The sequence below is a fragment of the Podarcis bocagei genome (assembly GCF_964188305.1).
Source record: "Podarcis bocagei genome assembly, chromosome: 8".
NCBI classification, from domain to species: domain Eukaryota; kingdom Metazoa; phylum Chordata; class Lepidosauria; order Squamata; family Lacertidae; genus Podarcis; species Podarcis bocagei.
The window spans coordinates 67026639-67045912 of NC_138133.1; the positions used below are offsets into that span (position 1 = coordinate 67026639).

The 19274-nt window shown below is 44.9% G+C and overlaps 1 protein-coding gene across 8 annotated transcripts in view; it reads left to right on the forward strand.

The window, feature by feature from the left end:
• Nucleotides 1–631: 631 nt before the first annotated feature.
• Nucleotides 632–19274, forward strand: part of LOC308592680 (neural-cadherin-like) — a 51298-nt gene continuing 32655 nt past the window's right edge. For all 8 annotated transcript variants that reach the window (XR_014010616.1, XM_081204250.1, XM_081204251.1 and 5 more), the window contains exons 1-9: nucleotides 632–1776; nucleotides 9189–9383; nucleotides 10886–11111; nucleotides 11884–12088; nucleotides 13413–13524; nucleotides 14701–14950; nucleotides 16416–16558; nucleotides 17110–17282; nucleotides 17633–17801. Coding sequence is in view for 7 of the 8 variants with exons in the window: in XM_081204250.1 (XP_081060376.1) it covers nucleotides 720–1776; nucleotides 9189–9383; nucleotides 10886–11111; nucleotides 11884–12088; nucleotides 13413–13524; nucleotides 14701–14950; nucleotides 16416–16558; nucleotides 17110–17282; nucleotides 17633–17801 (2530 nt within the window). In the remaining variant the exon portion in view is untranslated. The remainder of the gene's footprint in view (nucleotides 1777–9188; nucleotides 9384–10885; nucleotides 11112–11883; nucleotides 12089–13412; nucleotides 13525–14700; nucleotides 14951–16415; nucleotides 16559–17109; nucleotides 17283–17632; nucleotides 17802–19274) is intronic.

The following is a 19274-nucleotide window of genomic DNA, read 5'->3' on the forward strand; positions in this document are numbered from 1 at the left end:
CTCATCTGTCCCGGGGACAGTCTACGGGATATCTAACAATCCGGGATAGCAGCGGGGAACAGCGCTGGAATAAGGGAATTTCCCGCAAAAAAAGGGAAGGTTGACAGCTATGTTCAAGCCCCTCTTGGTTCTAGCAGACAGCGAGGCGGGGGAAGGTGGCCTACGGACCCGTCTCTTGGCTGAACTTTCTCCTGCGACATCTGGCACGCCTTCCCGTCTCAAGTCTGCCCTGCAGTGGCGTAGCGTGGGTTGTCAGCACCCGGGGCAAGGCAAGTAATTTGCGCCCCCTAACCCGTGGATTTGCGCCCCCTAACCCTAACCCCCAGATGTTGCGCCCGGTGCGGCTGGCCCCCCCTGCACCCCCCACGCTACGCCACTGCTGCCCTGACTCTTCCTCCTGCCTTGCGGGCGGCATCACACCCCCAAAACCACTGGTCATCGCTTCTGCGAGAGTGATCTTACGCACAGAATCTGCAAACACGTACCGGTTTCGAGAAAGAGCGCGCCGTTTTTTTCACACCATCGACCCACTCGGTACAAGTTTCTAGGCCAACGCACTCCGCCTCCTCTCATCCGATTGGCCGCTCTTGCGCGGAGGGCGGAGCGCCCGTCCCGTCCGTCCCTCCACGTGGAGTCGGCGGTGCTGGGCGCGCAGTCTCGGGCTGCTGGAGAACTTGCCCCGTCTCCGGGAATCGCTCGGCGCCGCACCGAGGGGGAGAATGAGGGACTCGCCGGCCGGGGCCCGCCGATGGCTCCTCTTCCTCTGGCTGGCGGCCGGCTCGGGCGGCTCCCCGTGCCGCTGGCCCGCCTCGCCCCGCGCGCTCTGCTTCTATGGGCAGGTGCCCGAGAACAGCCCTCCGGGGACGCGGGTGCAAGGGCTGCGGGTGCCGCTGCGGAGGCTGCTGCTGCGGGCGCCGTCCCCGACGCCGGGAGCCGCCTGGGCCCTGGAGGGCGACGGCGCCTCGCACTTCGCCCTGCAGCTGCTCCCGCCCGGGGCTCCCCGTCGGCGGCCGGCGCTGCTGCTGCTTTTGCGCACGGCCGAGCGCTTGGACCGGGAGGCGCGCCCGCGCTACAGCCTGTGGCTGACGGGCCCCTCGAGGGCGGCGCTGCTGCTCCGGCTGCGGGTGCTGGACCGCAACGACCACCGGCCTCGCTTCCCGCCGGGCCCCGCGCCGCCCCTCGAGGTGGACGAGCTGGCGCCGCTGGGCTCCGAGGTGGCGCGCCTGCGCGCCCTGGACGCCGACGAAGGCGCCAACGCGCGCCTCACCTACCGCTCGTGGCCCGGCGCCTCCGAGCCGGGCCGCCGCCTCTTCGTGGTGCCGCGCAGCGGGCAGGTGCTCACCGTCGGCTCCCTGCTCGGCCTGCGCCGCCTCAGCCTCTGGGTCTCGGCCCAGGACCACGGGCTGCCCCGGCCCTTGCGCAGCCCCGCCAGGCGCCTGGAGCTGGCCGTGAGGAAGAGGACGGCGACGACGGCCGCCGTCCAAGGCGCTGCTCCGTCGCCGCGCAAGGCTCGCGCCCTGGCCGCCGCCTCCTCCAGCCCCAGCTACAAAGTCCGCGTCCCCGTCGGGGCGCCTGCGGGGGAGCTCATCTTCACCGTCCCGGACACCCGCTACCAGGAGGCGGGCGGCAGCTGGTTCGAGATGGTCTCTCCAGCCGCGGCGGGGGCTTTCCCGGTGGAGCTGGACAGGGGCTCCGGCCGACTGTCCCTCGTCCGGCAGCTGGAGAGGGGAGGCCGGACGGAGGTGGTGGTCAAGGTGCATCGGATAGACGGGCAAGGTGAGGCTGCCTCACACCTGGGAAGCCTGCTAAGTCGTGGGGGTCTCTGAGCAGCTGCGAAGCAGATGCAGTGACATCTTAGGGGTTTTAAGAAAAACAACAGCTATAAGCCAGTCCTTTACTCAAAGTATATCTTTTTTTAAAAATAAGATATTTATTGAGATTTTCAATATATATGAGTATATCTTTTGGGGTTGTCGACACAGAAATTTAAGGCAAACGTCCCAGCAACGCAATAAGATTGAGAATAATGAAACCATCTATCTAAATGCAGCATATTCTAAAATGCTTGGGCTTGATGCTGAACAGAACACAGTGTTAGGTGCCAGATGTGGGTTGTGTGGTAAATTGCCCCATGTGGAGCGGGTCAGAGAACTGCTTTGCCACTAAGGCTCTTCTAGTTGCATAAGCTGCCCAAATGATTTCCTGGGATAGCAACAGTTTTGTGGTGCTGTGGGAGCAACACTGAAGCAGCATGTAGACTGAAAGATTGGTGCCTGCATTCATGTGATTATTTCAAAAGAGATGCTGGAGTTCACAGACTCATTCCCTTTTTAATTATTTTGTTTTAAAGCATATATTGACTTGTGTGAGAGATTGCAGACCTTAGAAATGCATCAAGCCTGTAAATAAACCTACTGAGCAGAAATTCTGCCTCCTAATTCTTCAGACTCGAGATACAGCTACTCTCCATAGATGAGGCTTGTCTAATGCTTCAAACTACAATACACATCGTGCTCAAGTGTTCGTAATTTTGCTCAGCCTTTTTCTCAAATGAAAATGGTCACAGGTCTGGTGGATGGGAAGGAGGTGATTCACTCTTTGGGCCATTTCTCCTGATGGGAAAAGTACACAATCCTTTCATGTTTTTCCTTTGGAGAGAAGAAGGACATGGGAGAGCAATATTTGATTAGAAAAATGGCTTGAGAGGCTCTTCCACATCCTCCCTCATTTCTTTGTTTGAGACTGCAGCCTTCAGAGGCTGCTTCTTATTTTAAACGAAAAAAAGTCAGGACAGGTAAACACGATGTCACGCTGTTTGATCCCAGGTGGCAGACGTTTTGATTTTTCTTCAACTTTGTATTTTATAGTTTAGCTGTGTGAGTTCATCATTTGTAAAGATTTCAACAGTTTGGAGCAGAATATTGAGTTACGGTGCAAACATTCACAAGCAAACAAGACATGCTGAAGCACATTTCAAGCTGTACATCCTATTATCCTTGGCAAACAGTGTGTGGACTGAGGGATCCTTCCTAACCAGTGTGAAAATGGTTGCTTGTTTGCACAAAACTACAGTTATTTCAAACATGCAGTTTGCTTTTGAATAAATGCAGCTTCCTTTCTAAAGAAAGAGGTCATTAAACAGGTGCAGCGGCAATATCTGAAAGTGCAGTATTGATATTCATTGCTTACATTCCTTGATTGCAAAACTGCCCCCCCCCCCAGTGAAAGCATAGTGCTTCAACCTCTTGAGAATCTTGTTTCTTTTTTCTGGAAAGAAAATTAAGTTTCTAGTCTTCAAGACTTCTAAGATGGAACTGACTGTAGTGGAGCAAGTCCCTTTATTGTGACTAACCAAAATGTCACAAAAAGCACACAAGCTCTTTGAGTCCAGCAAAACTCTTTATCATGCTGGATGTTAAGCAAAGTGGGAAGGACGGAGAGCAGTGATAAGAGAGCTGGTTTGATTTTGAAGCCATGGTGTCTGGATTTTCAGTAGTACACCTTCCTTCTCTAAGTAGGGGCAAGTGCCTACATCAGGGATAGCAAGTTTTCTGCCCTCCAGATGTTGCTGAACTACAACTTGCCTGTTGACTGTGCTGGCTGGGGCACCTGGGAGTTACTCTTGCTATCTACATGCAGGTGGTACTGTTAAAGGGTGTGTTATTGGTCATAGAGATTGAACATATTTAGATACACTTTATATATGTGTTCTAAAGCTTCCTCCTTGTTTCCCATCCCTGGACTTCAGTGTAAGTTGAGGTTTCACACTCACAAGGGCTAACAACACATTTATGTATTTTTGGTCATATGAAGAGCCAGTTGTGTTCTCAAGGTGCTAACACTGCCTGTTACAGCATGTATGGGTAGCCTGTAGCCCTCCAGATATGGCAGCTCCCAGCCAGCATGGTCAATGGCTGGGGATAATGGGAGTTGTATCTGGAGGGCCACACTGAGCTATGGAGCATCTCCAAGTGGCTTAGTTTCCATCTCATATGACTCTTTCCATTGACATAATCTAGACAGTGTCTTAGTGCAGGTTTGATGCAACAACATCTGGACGTCTTTCCATGCTTACTGTGTACATTTCTGCTTGCAAATGTCATGGATGAGGACATGGTAACAGAGGTCAGGCCATTTCTCCATCTGGTCCAGTTCTCTCTGGCATCAGAGTCAAAGGCAGATGCTCTTTCCCACCAGCTGCTACTTGATCTCAGGGGCTAAACCTGGGACCTTCTCCATTCAAAACAGCGACAGAGAACCTCTGGCCCTCCAGGTGTTCCTAGGTTCCAGTTCTTACTAGACCAACCACCATGGCCAATGATTGTAGATGATGGCAGTTGTGATCCAAGAGGGCAACAGGATCCTCACTTCCTGGTGTAAACCGCATGCTCTACTACATCCCTTGAATGTTTTAAATAGCTATTTTTAACTGTCCTTATGGATGATTTTACTGTTTGGTTCTTTTTGCAAATAGCTTTGAGTTTTTCTTCTTACAACCAAGTGGCGTCTAAATTTTATGAAATGTATAAATAATAAAATATTGAGCCAGCCCCTCAAACGGTTTAGTCCCATCCACCTCCACTGCATTAAAAGTCCAGACAAGGCTTTTTGTGCAGGCTTGATCTAGCTTATTAAGTTAAAAGCAGGCAAACCGATGAAGGGTATTGCTGTGTTAACTTGTGAAGCCGACTGCACAATCGGTGTGCTGCTCTTCTGCATTGTTGTTCTTTAAAAAGAGCTTATTATGATCTCTGCCATGATCCTCTTTGCAAAGCTGTGTTCTGCTTCATCCTGTGCCCAATAACAATATCGACAAGACAAAACGCCTCGGGGTGGAAATAATTCCAGTGATCATGTAGGACAAGGTCATAGCCACACTTCCTTTAGAGCAGCTGTTCAAAATTAAATTACATTTGGAAATCTTCAAAATAAAACATGCTGGAAAAATGTCTGCGTGGTTGCTTATAACTGTTAAGCAGTTCCGGGAACTATTAAGTTTTACAAATGCACTTGGAAGAATTGGCAAAAACCAACCCATTGGTGGCTCTTGCAACAGTGCAATACTGTGGAATTCCAAGCTTGACCCAGATGTATTTCATGACTGCATGGAGCAAACAGCCCTTTACCAACATCCATTATGTGGACTATAAAGATGAGGAAGGAAATGTAAAGAGAATTCTGTAATTTTTTTTAGTGCCTTTCATTTGAGTAGGATTACACTTAAACAGGCAGTACAAAGTTGCCCTGTGTGGTTGTTACTTATTTATTAGACTTGTTGATCCCTCGCTACCCAGAGGTCTCCAAACGATTCACAGCACATTTAAAAAGAAAGTATAAATAAGCTATATAATGAAAACGGAATAAAGCTACTCCCATAATAACCACATGTTGGGGAAGTTCTCTCTCAATTTCAATTTCCTACCTATAAAATGGAAATACACGTAGTGCATAGAATTGTTTAAGGATAAACTAGTTCAGGCAATGTTATTGCCCACCATGGATATTACAAAAAAGTAGGTTTGATGCTTTGCTGACTCTGGTTTCATTATTTTGTGTGCTATTCTTGTCATCTTTTAAGGTTTGTGTACATTGCTCTGTCATGAATGGCTATAAGCTTTCTGTGCCTCCTTGTCCCTGGGAGTCTAATTTAGTCTGTGTGGGTCCCAATTAGCAAAGGAAACAGGTAATTACAAAAGCCAATTTAATCTCCAAATTAGTCTAAATTTTTAAAGATAGGAAAATACAAAATCCATTAAATTCCCAGGACTGCTTCTTTGTACTGGTCGTTATTGCTTTCCTTTTCTTCCAGTATAAATCCATCCTTTGTGTCCTTTCCCTTGATCTTGCTGAGGCTCTTGGTGTCTGCCCTACTTGAGAGACAAAGTGACCATAAGCTGCATATTGAACCCTGCCGCAGCTTTATGAATGCGGAAAAAAGCACTTTTGTGAGTGTTTGAGAGGAGTTCCAAGCGCTCCATCACCTTATTTCTTAGCAAAATGGAAAGCCTAAAAGAGCAGGGTGTAAAAAAGGGAAAAAAGTTATATGTTCTGTATTTCTGAAGGGTGGCTGCTCATTGTCCTTTAACACACTGTATAACAAATCAACTCACTTTATGTGTAACATTTATCATAGAGCCCATAACGGATGTTCTCTGAGTGTTAAAAGTGTGTATTCTTAAAAATGCACTTTTCAGATAGATCAAACACAGAGTTAAGTGCAATGAAAACCGATTTGAATTAAAATGGAACTAAATTAAAAATGGTCTGCATACTGCCAGAGGAATTTAATTTTCATCAGTTCACCCAGAAGTTATAGGAATGACTTCAGAGATATTTTTGAACTATTTCAGTGAATTTGTTCCAAGTACTGGCAATACCTCGCATGATGAAGGAAATATATGTCTCTTCTTTAAGCAGCTTACGTTTATTATTGATTTGTATACTTTTGGAATAAGTTGGTGGGACAAAAGTGTAGCAGCAGTGGTTTGCATTCAGTTTTCAACACTTATTTTGGGCTAAGTAAACTTGCCCAGACCAGGCCTGCGTGGTTTAAGTAGGTAGTAATATCCCCCCCCCCCCCGCCCGCACTCTTTGTTATCAGTTTGGCTTAAACATCCTGCTGATTTTGTGTCTTGCCAGATCACTTTCTTGTGGTGACAGATCAGTATTGACAAATAACTTGGCTGTAACATCAAGCTGTTTATGTCAACGGAACAAAATGTTGTGTGGTCATATTGATTCAGCACTAGCTGAACACTTGTATGTCTGATTATTATTTTTTGTCAGGCGGGGGCTTGGCTGAAAATTGGGAGCCAGGAAGGCACATTTTGTAGTCTGTAAAATGCTTGTCTGGTGTAGCACTGATGTTAAGTATTTGGGTACTTCTGAATTTTTGGCTAATAGTATGTAACATCCTAAACACAAGAAGGTAATTTGGTTGGCTTTTGTTCCATTTGAAAAGCATGTCTTGAGCACAAACCACAGGAATTGTTTCTTCACCAAAAGCCCCGTCAACACAATCATCAAAGTTGGCAGCATTGTGTAAGTAGCCAGCCAGTGTTAGAAACTCAGCTATATAAGCTAGGCTCCTTAAACCAGGGTTACAGTCACCAAAATGGAATGCCTAGTTGCCATTTTGGGGCCAGACAGCTTTGAAAGTCATATTTTTCAATACAACTTTTTGGTTCCTGAAATTCATTTTGATCGTGCAGATAAAATATAATGGATAGAATTCTCCAGCATGTGTTGCTAATGTGTGAAAATAGTCAAGATCCAAGGCGTGGCACCTCCAGATGGTGGAGACGTCAGGTGCCATCCTGGTGCCCGGGCTTATTCACTTGGTTGCAAGTGGCTGATAGCCAGGTGCAAAGTGCACCTGGTGCCTGGCGAATTTTGAACGATGTAGCCAGCCACCAGTTAAGTATGGAAACTAAACGTGTGTGAGTGCATCTGGAATTATTAAAAGCCATTGTCAAGCAAAGGTGGTTGTCTCTTTCTAAGTGGCTTTAGTTAATCAAGTCAACCTCAGTAAGCCCTCTTTTTAATCAAGTAAGTTAAGTCTTTTAGCCTCAGTTTTCTTGTCAGTGCCTATAAAACAGTGCTTTTCATGTGTTTATAATACACCTTTGTTCAGTTACGGATATAAAGATGCAGTGGTCTCTCATTGGGGCACCATCCAGACCCAAACCTGCTTGGCATTAGCAAGATGGCCAACAGCTCCCATCATCTCTGATCGTTGGTCATGTTGGCCAAAGACCATTATCCATTGCAAGATGCTTTTGAAGGTGAATTATATTTATTTATTTCATAAAATTTACCGGTACATACCGCTTGATTGTAAAAACAAAGCAGAACACCCCAGATGGGTTTACAAAAAAAAAAAAAAGAGGTTTAAATGAGGGCTCCAAGGCATTTAAGATGCTGAAAATGCTACAGAAAACAATGGTGAAGCCCCAGGTCTTTGTTCCGAATCCATACCTACTCTTTGCTTGAGCAGAAGGTAAAACTAATCAAGGTCCAGATAGCGTTTTCTGTTAGTATGCCCTGTTCGCTGGCATTTTGGATTTCATTGCTTTCATAAAGCAGTGCTGGACTTAGGACAGTGCAGGAGGTTTCCCCGAGCCCCAAGGGAGCACAAAATAATAAATGAATTATTGCGATAATAAGAAATATTTGGGGGGGGGCGCCAAATTTTGTCCTCACTCAGGGCACCATATTACCAAAGTCCTTCCCTGCAGAATGGCTCAAGTTCAAACATAAGCCAGTTTGCATCGATTGCTATAGCTTGTTATCCTCTGGCTATTAAGTGACCTATGTGCAAATTAGTGGGTGAGCTCCGTGAGTGGTTTCTGAGAGCTTGTTTGTATGCTGTAGTGATGGGCTTAATGCCTTGCAGGGTTTTTGCAGTGGGATTATAAATCAGTCACTTATTAACTTCGGAAGGTGGTGGACTCTCCTTCATTGAAGGTTTTTAAGCAAAGTTTAGGTGGCCATCAGTCATGGGTGCTTTAGTTGAGAGTCCTGCATTGGACTAGATGACCACCGTTGGTTTTGATATTCCTTGAAACAATTCCTCTTCTGATCAAAATAAAAACATAGTGGGGCTTTCAGGAAGGAGTATAGGTGGGAAAGAATTCAGCACTCACTCCCTGCCTACCCCATTTCCTTACAAAATTCTTTTTCTTACACATGAAATTTATAGTTATTCTGTAGTTACCTATCTTCTGTGCATGCTAAGATGCCCACTGATATGCATGGGGTCCTTCCTAGTAGCCAAAGGAATTCATTAAACCAAGACAAAGGATTCTTATCACACCATTTGTGTTAATAAGCTGTCCAATTAATTAGCCAGGATATTGGTGCTATATATGACAAATGATTTTTTGTGCTGTTACAGGTGTTAATACAACCATCTTGGCAGTTAACCACCAATCTTCTGCTGTAAAAGGCTGAAGATGTGCCTGCTGAACTTAAGCTCTAATTATTACTGGCAGCTCCCACCTTATCATGTTCTCCTGCCAGCTAAGAGTAGGGCTGGGTGATACCTGGCTCTCAGCATCACAATATATACCAGCTAAATATATTGATATCACAATATATATCTGTGGTGGCGGAGGGCCTTGCTGGGCCTCCCTGTGTAAGCTCCCAAATTCTTATTTACTTACTTATTTTTTCTGTATCCCTTGCAGACCATGACTGGTATTTGTGCCGTGTGGTGATTATAGCTGTTGAAGAGGAGCTCATCTCTTGGGAAATGTATCCGTACCCCTATTTGGCACGTGTTGATCCTGACGCTCGAGCCGGCACATCAGTCTATCAACTTGTTGCCCATTACAGTGGTAATGAAAATTCTAGTGTTGGGATATCCTATGCTCTGATTGCAGGTAAATAGGTGCTGCTTTCTGTCTGAAATGAATTTTGCCTCTTTTTATTTTGAAACCCATTGATGCACTGCCAGGATTCAAGCCCTGACCCACTAGGGTGCTTTGAATTTCTCAACTTTCCAATTCCAAAAATGAGTAGTGCTAAAAAGTATCTGAAGAAGTGTGCATGCACACGAAAGCTCATACCAAGAACTAACTTAGTTGGTCTTTAAGGTGCTACTGGAAGGAATTTTTTTATTTTGACTATGGCAGACCAACACGGCTACCTATCTGTAACTGGTGCTAAAAAGGTGTAACATGACTGGGGAAATTCAAAAGATAGTTGAGTTAACTTAATATAATTTAGGTTGGCTTGGCAAGTAAAATGTGTGCAAAATTGCATAGAAATCATTAAAATGATTGCAAAGTACTTGCAGTTCTATTAAATATTTATTTATTTATACTTATATTTTTCTTATTATTTTATTTAGCATTACCTGACATTTTCAGTAGGTAAAATTAAAACTCATAGGTTTTCCAAAAGCAGTTTATGTGCTTCTTCATCAAATGCAGATTTACCAAGCTAAATGTTGTCCAGTCACAAAGATAATAGCAGATTTGAATTCATCACACCCAAAACCATATTTTCAAAACCCTTCATTGAAGAAATTTGCAAAAATTAAGTATCACCCCTTAAAATGACACACCCTACTGACCCACCTCTGCCCCAGCTAGTCTCTTTTTGGCAGACTTAAAAAGCCTTTGTTACGTTGCGTTGATTATGCATATTTTAATTGAAAAGTGACTAAGGGATTGCATCTTTACTGCCCCATTTAATGTCCCCACCTCAACAAACCCCACTGCAGCCACAGCAAAACTACTTTTTGTGCTGAGTCCTAGATTAGTTTGAAGCGTCAGTGCTCTGCAAATGGTCTTTTCTCCCCCTACTGCTGTTGCTTTCCCCTATAATTCACTTTCCCTTCCTATACCCTTCATTCTTCTGTGCCATATGCTTGATAGAAGCAGCAGATGAGATAGCGTAATGTAGTCAAGTGAGGTAAATTGGTTAGGGACTAGCTTGATTTAATCGCAAGTGCCAAACCGCTTTGCATAAATGGGATTTTTAATTGGCTCAGAGTGTACACAGGAATGTGTGCAAGCCCTGCTCTTTCCTGTGTCACTGGTGTGTGCAGGAGACAGTGGCAGCTCATGTGTGCTACTAACTTTGGCCCAGGAATGGGAACAGAATTCCTGTTCAGAATACTGATGGTGGCAGCTCAAAGTCTTCCTTCCCAGGCATAAGAAGTGGAGCACCAAGTTTGGTGGATGTGCCAAGCCACCCTGCTTGCTGATTTAGCTGCCACTCAGCCATCAAAAGCATCTTTTTCTGTCCACTGCAATGTGTAAAAGTCAGTGTTGGTGGGAAATAGTACTGGGAAAGAAATTTGTGTAAGTGGGGAGCTTGGTGCTAAAAGGTAACAACACCTCTTTTCATAATTTTTTGTACTCCTTTCACTCAACAGGTGGTGAGGAACGATTTGATATAGATATGGACACAGGGGTCATATTGACAACTGGCTTGCCTTTAACTCTGAACCAGGAGTATGTGGTCACCGTGCTGGCCATTGATGAATATGGCAGCAAAAGCCCATACGCTTACATCTCTATCCTGGCTGGCTCCAGGCCTCCTCAGTTCACAAATATGTCCTACAGTGTGTTTGTTCCAGAAAATACTCCAGCAAGTGAAAAGTAAGTGGTGAATTAATGTCCTGCTGTACTAAAAGACTGCGTTGTAGATACTTACGCACGTTACGTAAACATAAAAAGCTTGCATTGTAAAACCAAAATTTATTTTCAGTGTGTTGTTGGGTCTAGCTTGCTCTACTGGGGCGACCCTTGATGGCTGCTTTGAAGTTTTATCAGGTGAAAAATGTGGAAATCTGCTTCTTTATGTGAATGGGTCAACAGGAGCATGCTACAACTCTAGTAGCTTCCTGTTGTTTTCTGAGCCCAGTTTGTGTCCGCAGAAACCTAATGGCCACATCAGACAGAACACCAGGCCATTAGCTATGGTTGAGCAAATCGTCCTTTGCACAATCTGTATGGTGGCGTGCACAGCCCTGTAACTCCTGCTTTGCTTGAAACAAACCACGCAGCAGCTGGCTTAGTATTGATGTCCCAGTCACCTCCCCAATTGTGGTTTGTTTGGGAGAAACAAGATCGCCATTTGTTTGGTAAGGAACAAACCATAGGTGCTGGTAATTGCTAAGCCAGCTGCCTCCATGGTTTGTTTTCCCACCCAACCAGGGGAAGAGCAAAGTGGGAGCACCTGGACTGACTGCAGCAGCCTAATTTGAAGTCTAATTTCAGGAGTTATTTTTAAATCCATGTACTGAAAGTGTAAAAATGAAATTTGCAAGGAGAAACTGGTAACTTGGCAAGGGATCCTGGTTCACCTCTTTCATCTCTTCTGCCTACCCAGGATTAACAAACTGTCTCTTGGTTAATCTTTCCTTTTCAGAGTGGCTGTTATTGAAGCAGTCTCCTTCCAAAGCCAGCCTCTCTCTTACACTCTGCTGATGAATCCCAGTGGCCTCTTCAGCATGGACCCAGAGACCGGCATGCTAAGCTTGACTCATACGGTGGACTACGAGAGCGAGCATCACCTCTACCATTTTTTAGTTAAAGCAATGGAAGCCGAGAGTTTGCTCAGCAGTGTCACTGAGGTAGAGCCAGGGTTTTCCTTTCCGTACTTGGTGATCTGTTCATTTCAGTATAGGGGGTTTGCATGTTAAGATCATTACACAGAGCATATCGAAATACCAGTCCTCCAATGCCAGCCTAAAAAGTTTGTGTATTGAATTAGAATGGCAACCCCAAATGGATTTTTTAAAAAAGGCATTAGCGCTTGTGTAAGGAGATTTCCCTTTCTCCACCCATGCATGCTCTATGGGTTACCCCAGTACGTGGGTAGTGCTGTAGTCTAAACCACTAAGCCTCTTGGGCTTGCCAATCAGAAGGTCAGTGATTCGAATCCCCACGACGGAGTGAGCTCCTATTGCTCTGTCCCAGCTCCTGCCAACCTAGCAGTTTGAAAGCATGCCAGTGCAAGTAGATAAATAGGTACCACTGCAGTGGGAAGGTAAACGGCATTTCCGTGCGCTCTGGTTTCCATCACAGTGTCCTGTTGCACCAGAAACAGTTTAGTCATGCTAGCCACATGACCTGGAAAGCTATCTGTGGACAAACGCCAGCTCCCTCAGCCTGAAAGCAAAATGAGTGCCGCAACCCCATAGTCGCCTTTGACTGGACTTAACCATCCAGGGGTCCTTTACCTTTACACCCCATGCCATTCCCAAATGTGCTCCGAAGGGTTGAGGGAATCTCCCAGAACTGATTTAGGGAACTTGGAGGGGGGGGGGAGTGAGTCCATCAGTGCATGGATTTCTTGTGCAGTGGAGCAGTCTGCTTAATTCTATGTTGAATAGCATGAACAACAACAATAATAAACAGAAACAAAAGGTGCCCATTTTTCAGTACATGGTTCCCAGAATCTGGATCCCTGAGGTGATGTGTTCATCAGTTCGTTGTTGCTTGGTTTATCCGCTGCCTCATAATCTTGTTGTTTTTTTAAGTTCAGTTCTTTATATTTTTAGATCTAAAATATAATTTGTTTAATTACCTTGTCATGTAAGACCATTGAAATGGCCATAGCCCAATGATAGAGCATCTCCTGGGAAGGTCCCAGGCTCAACCCCCAGTGTCTCCAGATAGGACCACTGTGTGAAACTCTGGAGAGAGCCGCTGCCAGTCAGTGTAGACAGTACTGGGCTAGATGGACCAATGGTCAGGCTCAGTATAGAGCAGATACCTAGAATTGTTTAATTATCTAAGTTATATAAGCCGCCTTGAGTGGTTGCTTTAGAACCAGAACTCCAGGATGTACATTTTCCAGGGACTATGGAAAATGGAACGAATTTCTCTTGGCAAAGAAATATGCACTTGATCGGATCCCATGTAACTAAGCGTTTCTCTTCTGTCCCCTTGTAGGTCATAGTTCATATCACGGATGAAAACGACTGCTCTCCTGAATTTCAGCAATCTATTTATAGCCGGGAAAGCATTCCTGAATCAATCCCTATAGGCACGTCTTTATTGCAAGGTAAACCAGAGCCATCATTCCCTTGCCTGTCTTTGCAAAGCACCACATGATGAGCCGAGGACTGCAGGCAAGCTACTTCAAGTAGAGATAGGTGCAGCCCTTACTCACAAGAGTCTCTGTCCTTGCTTGGGCAGCTAGTATGAAAGTGGGCACATGTGCCCCTTCCCTGGTCCTGGGATGGAGCACTGGGAACCCTCCTCCCCACTGCCAGAGCCCTTCCTGGATTCCAACAACACTCTGTCCAGCTCCAGACTTCCATCTTCCTTCCCAGTACAGCCAGGCAGGGTGCAAGGTGTGAGGGGGCTCAGCGGACATCTGTTCCAGCCTCCTTTACCTCCTCATCTTCCTCCAGAGCCTCTCATTCTGGGGCTGAGCCTGATGGTGTAGTCATGACACTTGGAAAGAATACATCCATGTATATTAAGATTTCATTCTGGCATTCTGCTTATCCCCCCCCCCTTATTATCGCATTTCAAACAAATAAGCAGTCACTATTATATTTTGCTTTTTTAAAAAAAAACACCTGTTGCTGAATATTTGGACAGCTCTTGGTCTCGTGCCCTCAATATCTTGAATGAATACCCAAAGGTCAGTGAGTTTCCATCCTCTTAATTGCACTGGGGATTCTGAAAAAAGCATTTGCTCCCATAGGGCTTTACAATGTGTTTTCTCCCTCTTGGCCAGCTGTGAAAACATCTTTCTTGGGTGTTAGAAACAGCACAGAACAGCTCTTCTACTTCCTGTCATGTTTGACTCTGCAGTGCAAACAGCACCTTTTTCCTAGGTTGCATTTGGCAGACTGTGATGGTCTCCTCCCAGCCACTGTGGGCCCCCTGCCTTCTGATGGAAGGGTGTTTCCTGCTAACACAGAGTGTACCCCTCTGTTCACTCTCCCGCTTTAAAGGCCAGCTGCCACCAGACAAGGTTTTAATTATTTCCACGAGGCTACCCCTTACCAATCAGCCTCCAAATTTACCTGGGCTCCTGTCTGAATCATTATTACTATTGGTACTAATTCCTTTATTTTTTGCTCTTCACTCTAAGGTCCCAGAAAGTGTTTGTTTGTCTGAGCAGTTCTTTGTTAATTACTGAAACTTGTGTTGACTAGTCTTCTGTATTGTGACCCAGCTCAAATGTCCTCATTGTTTTCACCCTTTTAAACATTCCTGGCTGCAGTTCTTGCAGCGGACTGTGATTCTGGATCCAACGCTGAGATCCTCTACTTCATTCAGAGTGCTGATTTTTCCATCACGCCCGAGGGTGTCGTCAATTCCAATCAGCGGCTGGACTATGAGCGAGCCAACCACATGTATGAGTTTGTGGTCATTGCCGTGGACAAAGGGCACCCTCCACGGACAGGGACGGCGTCCGTGCGCATTCGCTTGACAAATGTGAATGATGAAACCCCGGTGTTCTCCCAGTCAGTGTAAGCAGAGCTTCCTTTGCAGTGGTTCCACTCCTGCATTGCAGATTTGCTGTGTAATCTTGTTGTGCCAGTCAGAATGGTTGTTAGGTCCTAACCCTTAGCTGTCTTAAACTGACCTGCAGAAACTAATGCAATGTTATGAAGGTGCATTGCACAAAATAGCTGCAATATCTGATTTTTTGGACCATCAGGATATATAAAAATATGGGTCTGCTTTTAAAAAAATAAAAAATAAAGACAACTTGAGGTAGATGTTTTGACTACAGCTGCTGGCTGGGGCTGATGGAAGTTGAAGTCCAAAACATCTAGAGTGGACCAGGTTCGTAAAGGCCTGTTTAGTCAGACATATTATGGGATACATAGAATCAGCAATGACGTGACTATGTGGTAGATGGAAGCCGATGAACTTACCTTTAGTTTCTGACCATTTCCTGCTAGTTCCTACAGCAGGTTTTAAATTACAATTCTCTCAAAATTCCAGAATGTATTCTCTTCCCTTCCTCAGAGCTAAACAATGTATTACATTTATTCAGTGTCAAATGACATAAGCATTTCCCTTGCTTCTGGCACACAAATGATGTACAAATAATTCTAGCATCGCACAAAGTCCACACGCTATAAGCCAAAATTCTCCTTTCCTAAAGAGCTGTTTAGTCACAAAGTGAAATCAGGCCAAATCATTATCATTATTATTATGAATTATTATTATTATTATTTATTTATTTATACCCCCCCCCCATCTGGCTGGGTTTCCCCAGCCACTCTGGGCGGCTTCCAACAGAACACTAAAATACAATAACCTATTAAACATTAAAAGCTTCCCTAAACAGGGCTGCCTTCAGATGTCTTCTAAAAGTTTGGTAGTTATTTTTCTCTTTGACATCTGGTGGGAGGGCGTTCCACAGGGCGGGTGCCACTACTGAGAAGGCCCTCTGCCTAGTTCCCTGCAACTTGGCTTCTCGTAGTGAGGGAACCGCCAGAGGGCCCTCGGCGCTGGACCTCAGTGTCCAGGCAGAACGATGGATAGCAGGGGTGTGCAAACACCGTGCCTATAAAGTACATTTCTTCCTGCAAAGAATCCTGGGAACTGTAGTTTGTTAAGGGTGCTAGGAATTGTAGCTCTCTGAGGGGTAAATTGACAGCTCTGTGGGTTTTGTGGGGGAAACCAAGTGTTTTCATTTTCTGGTGTGTCAACCTGCTTGCCCACCTAGCCCCAGAGGCATTGCTAGGTGCTTAGTCCCATAACACACATTTACATATGATTTACATATGTGGGGGTGTTTTTTGGGGGGTGTAAATATGCCTCTGGGAAATTATGGTGGTGGCTGGGAGTTTCACCAGCACTGTGCTTTGCTATATGCCCAGCCAACTCTGTACGAAGTTTAAAGAACTGTACAATGCTGTTTAATGGGAAATTGTTGGGTGAGTTAGGAATTAGAATGCATTTTTTCTTTCCTTACATCAGTTACAGAACTTTCCTCTCAGAAGATGCAGGCCCTGGTACATTAGTGGCTACCATCCACGCAAAAGATCCTGATGGAGATGGAGTACTGTACTTAATTACGGGTGGGAACGAAGAAGGCAATTTTGAACTGGATAGCCATAAAGGTAAGGAAAGAGATGCTGAATGTTAATCTATTGTATCTTCTTCCGCACTGTAGGCATTGCCTGTACAGTATTGATAAACCTAAATAGGAAAATCCTTGCAAATATATGCAGGCTGCTCATTGTTTCAGTATAGCTTTCCTGGCAATGCCAGAATAAATTGGATTTATTCATTTATTATAAGTTGTAATGTTTATTTGTGTAGCCAAAGCCATTCAAAAAGGAAAAGTACAAGATAAAATATATTACACAGCTAAAATAGTTATAAAAACCAGGCATTCTGTCAAATAGAAAATCGCTCCACCGATGAATTTGCCTGATCATCCCCACAAACATTTCCCTTTAGAAGTGTCACTCTAAAGATAAAACAAGCCACCTTTTCCAGAAATCTATGGGGACATATTGTTCTCACATTTAAGACCCTTATGTCCTGTAAAGAGAGATACCTTTTCCTTTTCCTTGTTGGTAACTCCACCTTCCTTCCGACTCCTGAATCCAGGTATCCATAATTTTCTTTTGCTTTCTTTTCTTGATCTTCAATCTTCTGAATCCAGGTATCCTCCGACTTCGCAGAAACCCCCTGCCTAAACTGAAAAGCCCGCAGTATGTTCTAAATATCTCTGCCATAGATGACAATTCCTCGGGGGGACCACGATCTCTCAGCAGCTTTGCAGAAGTCGTGGTGGAAATAAATGACATTAACAACAACAAGCCTGTTTTCAGGGAGGTGAGTTGACTTGCTGCCCCATTCGTGTGTTTTTAATTATTTATGTAGCAGCAGAATTGTTAGTAGTTTTGACTTCTGCTTGGCAAACGTGCAAGATGTGGTATTCTCTATGCTTGGCTGCTGCTGATTTTGAAAAGTTCAAACCTGTAAAGTTTCGTCCAGTTTTAAGTCGGTCTTTGTAGTCTCCCTAAATAACTTGTGCTTAAAACTTTCTCTCTTCCTTTCAAATGAATGCCTCTGACTCCATCTGCTTTATCTTGCACTTAATTTAGTTGCCAGAGTACTGTGCCTTACATGATAATGGATTTCTGAAGTTGCTCAAGTTAACTTGCTGTTTTCTTGTATTGCAGTGTGCTTACTACAGTGACAGTACCTGGGTTCTAGAGAACCAGCCTCCAGGAACCTATGTTCTGCAGGTGGAAGCCTACGATGCAGACTTTGGAGTGAATGGAGAAGTGAAGTATGGCCTCATGCACAGAGATGGAGCTTCACCGGGCTTCAGTATTGATCCTGATTCAGGTAAGAATTGCCTTTCATAGTCTGGCTAGCGCTGCATTCTTTTTCTTCTCTTTTTACAATAATTTTTATTGGTTTTCAATTACAACAATCCAATGATAGCCTCATTATAACAATGCCAAATTATAATGCAATTACTAATCCCAATCATTCAGATGCCAAATTATATAATTTAGGTGGCCTCCCATGTGCTAGAATGGATGGTTTGATGATTTACTTTGTTTCTGCGTTCCAAAATCCTATTCATCTCAGTTACACTCCAGTCAAAATAACAATCCCTTACACAACAACTGCAATATTAACGACATCCATTCGTCTTGACACATTAAATGTTTTATACATCTATAGGTGAAGCATTCAAACTACATCCTTATTCCTCCTGTGTGTGACAATTATTCTGTCCGTCGTGTTCCTTCCTGTCCTTGTAAAATATTATGTCTATCTTTTCCCAGCCGTTGCTGCTCTCCATCATGTCTTGGGCAGAGCTAATATCCCATTGTTGTTTCAGAGTTCTCCATTCTCAAATGCCGGGCGAGCCAGATCCTGCATGATCAGAAAGTGTTAACTCCATAGCCTGTTCCCCTCTTACTATAGGAACCTGGGGAACTGCTTTATACAGAGTCAGACCACTGGTCCATGTAGCTCAGCAATGTCTGCCCTGACTGGCAGGGCCTGTCCAGAATTTCACATGGCTGGGATCTCTCCCAGCCCTTACCTGGAGACACCTGGGGCCTTCTAGATGCAAAGCAGGTGCTCCACCCACTGAGCTCTACAGCCCTCCCTGTATGGGAGGCACTTGTACTAGAGTGCTTCCGAAGACTGTTCGTTTGCTCATGCTTTCTCTGGCTAAGTCATTGGCCCATTGACCCTGACACTGCTCCTGACATTATATTCATATTTGTGAAAGGAGGGTGGTGGTGGTGGCTATTGTTTTGTTTTTGCTTTAACTAGTTATCTTGTGCTTTTATTATGTATTTTTACCTTGTGAACTGCCCTGAGATTTTATGTATATTTTAATATTCATTTTATTTTGCATTTTTTTTTACATTTTAGTGCTTGCTATAAATGCTGCAGGACCCTTGGATGGGAAATTGTCTATAAACTATTGTTATGAAATAAAGCAATAAATTATATCCTCAAATTTAAATGGAGATGAACCATTTGAAGGGGTGATGGGGGGGTTAAATACCCCTCTCCTCCCTGTCAATCCCATTGGAAATAGTTTTTCTTCATCTAAACTGGTTGTTGGTCTACTGTCACTTGCTTTTAAGTGTACCGTATTTTTCGCCCCATAGGACGCACTTTCCCCCCTCCAAAAATGAAGGGGAAATGTGTGTGCGTCCTATGGGGCGAATGCAGGCTTTCGCTGAAGCCTGGAGAGCGAGAGGCATCGGTGCGCACCGACCCCTCTCGCTCTCCAGGCTTCAGGAAGCTATCTGCAAGCCTTGCGAGCCCGGCGGGAGTTCCCGCGGGCTC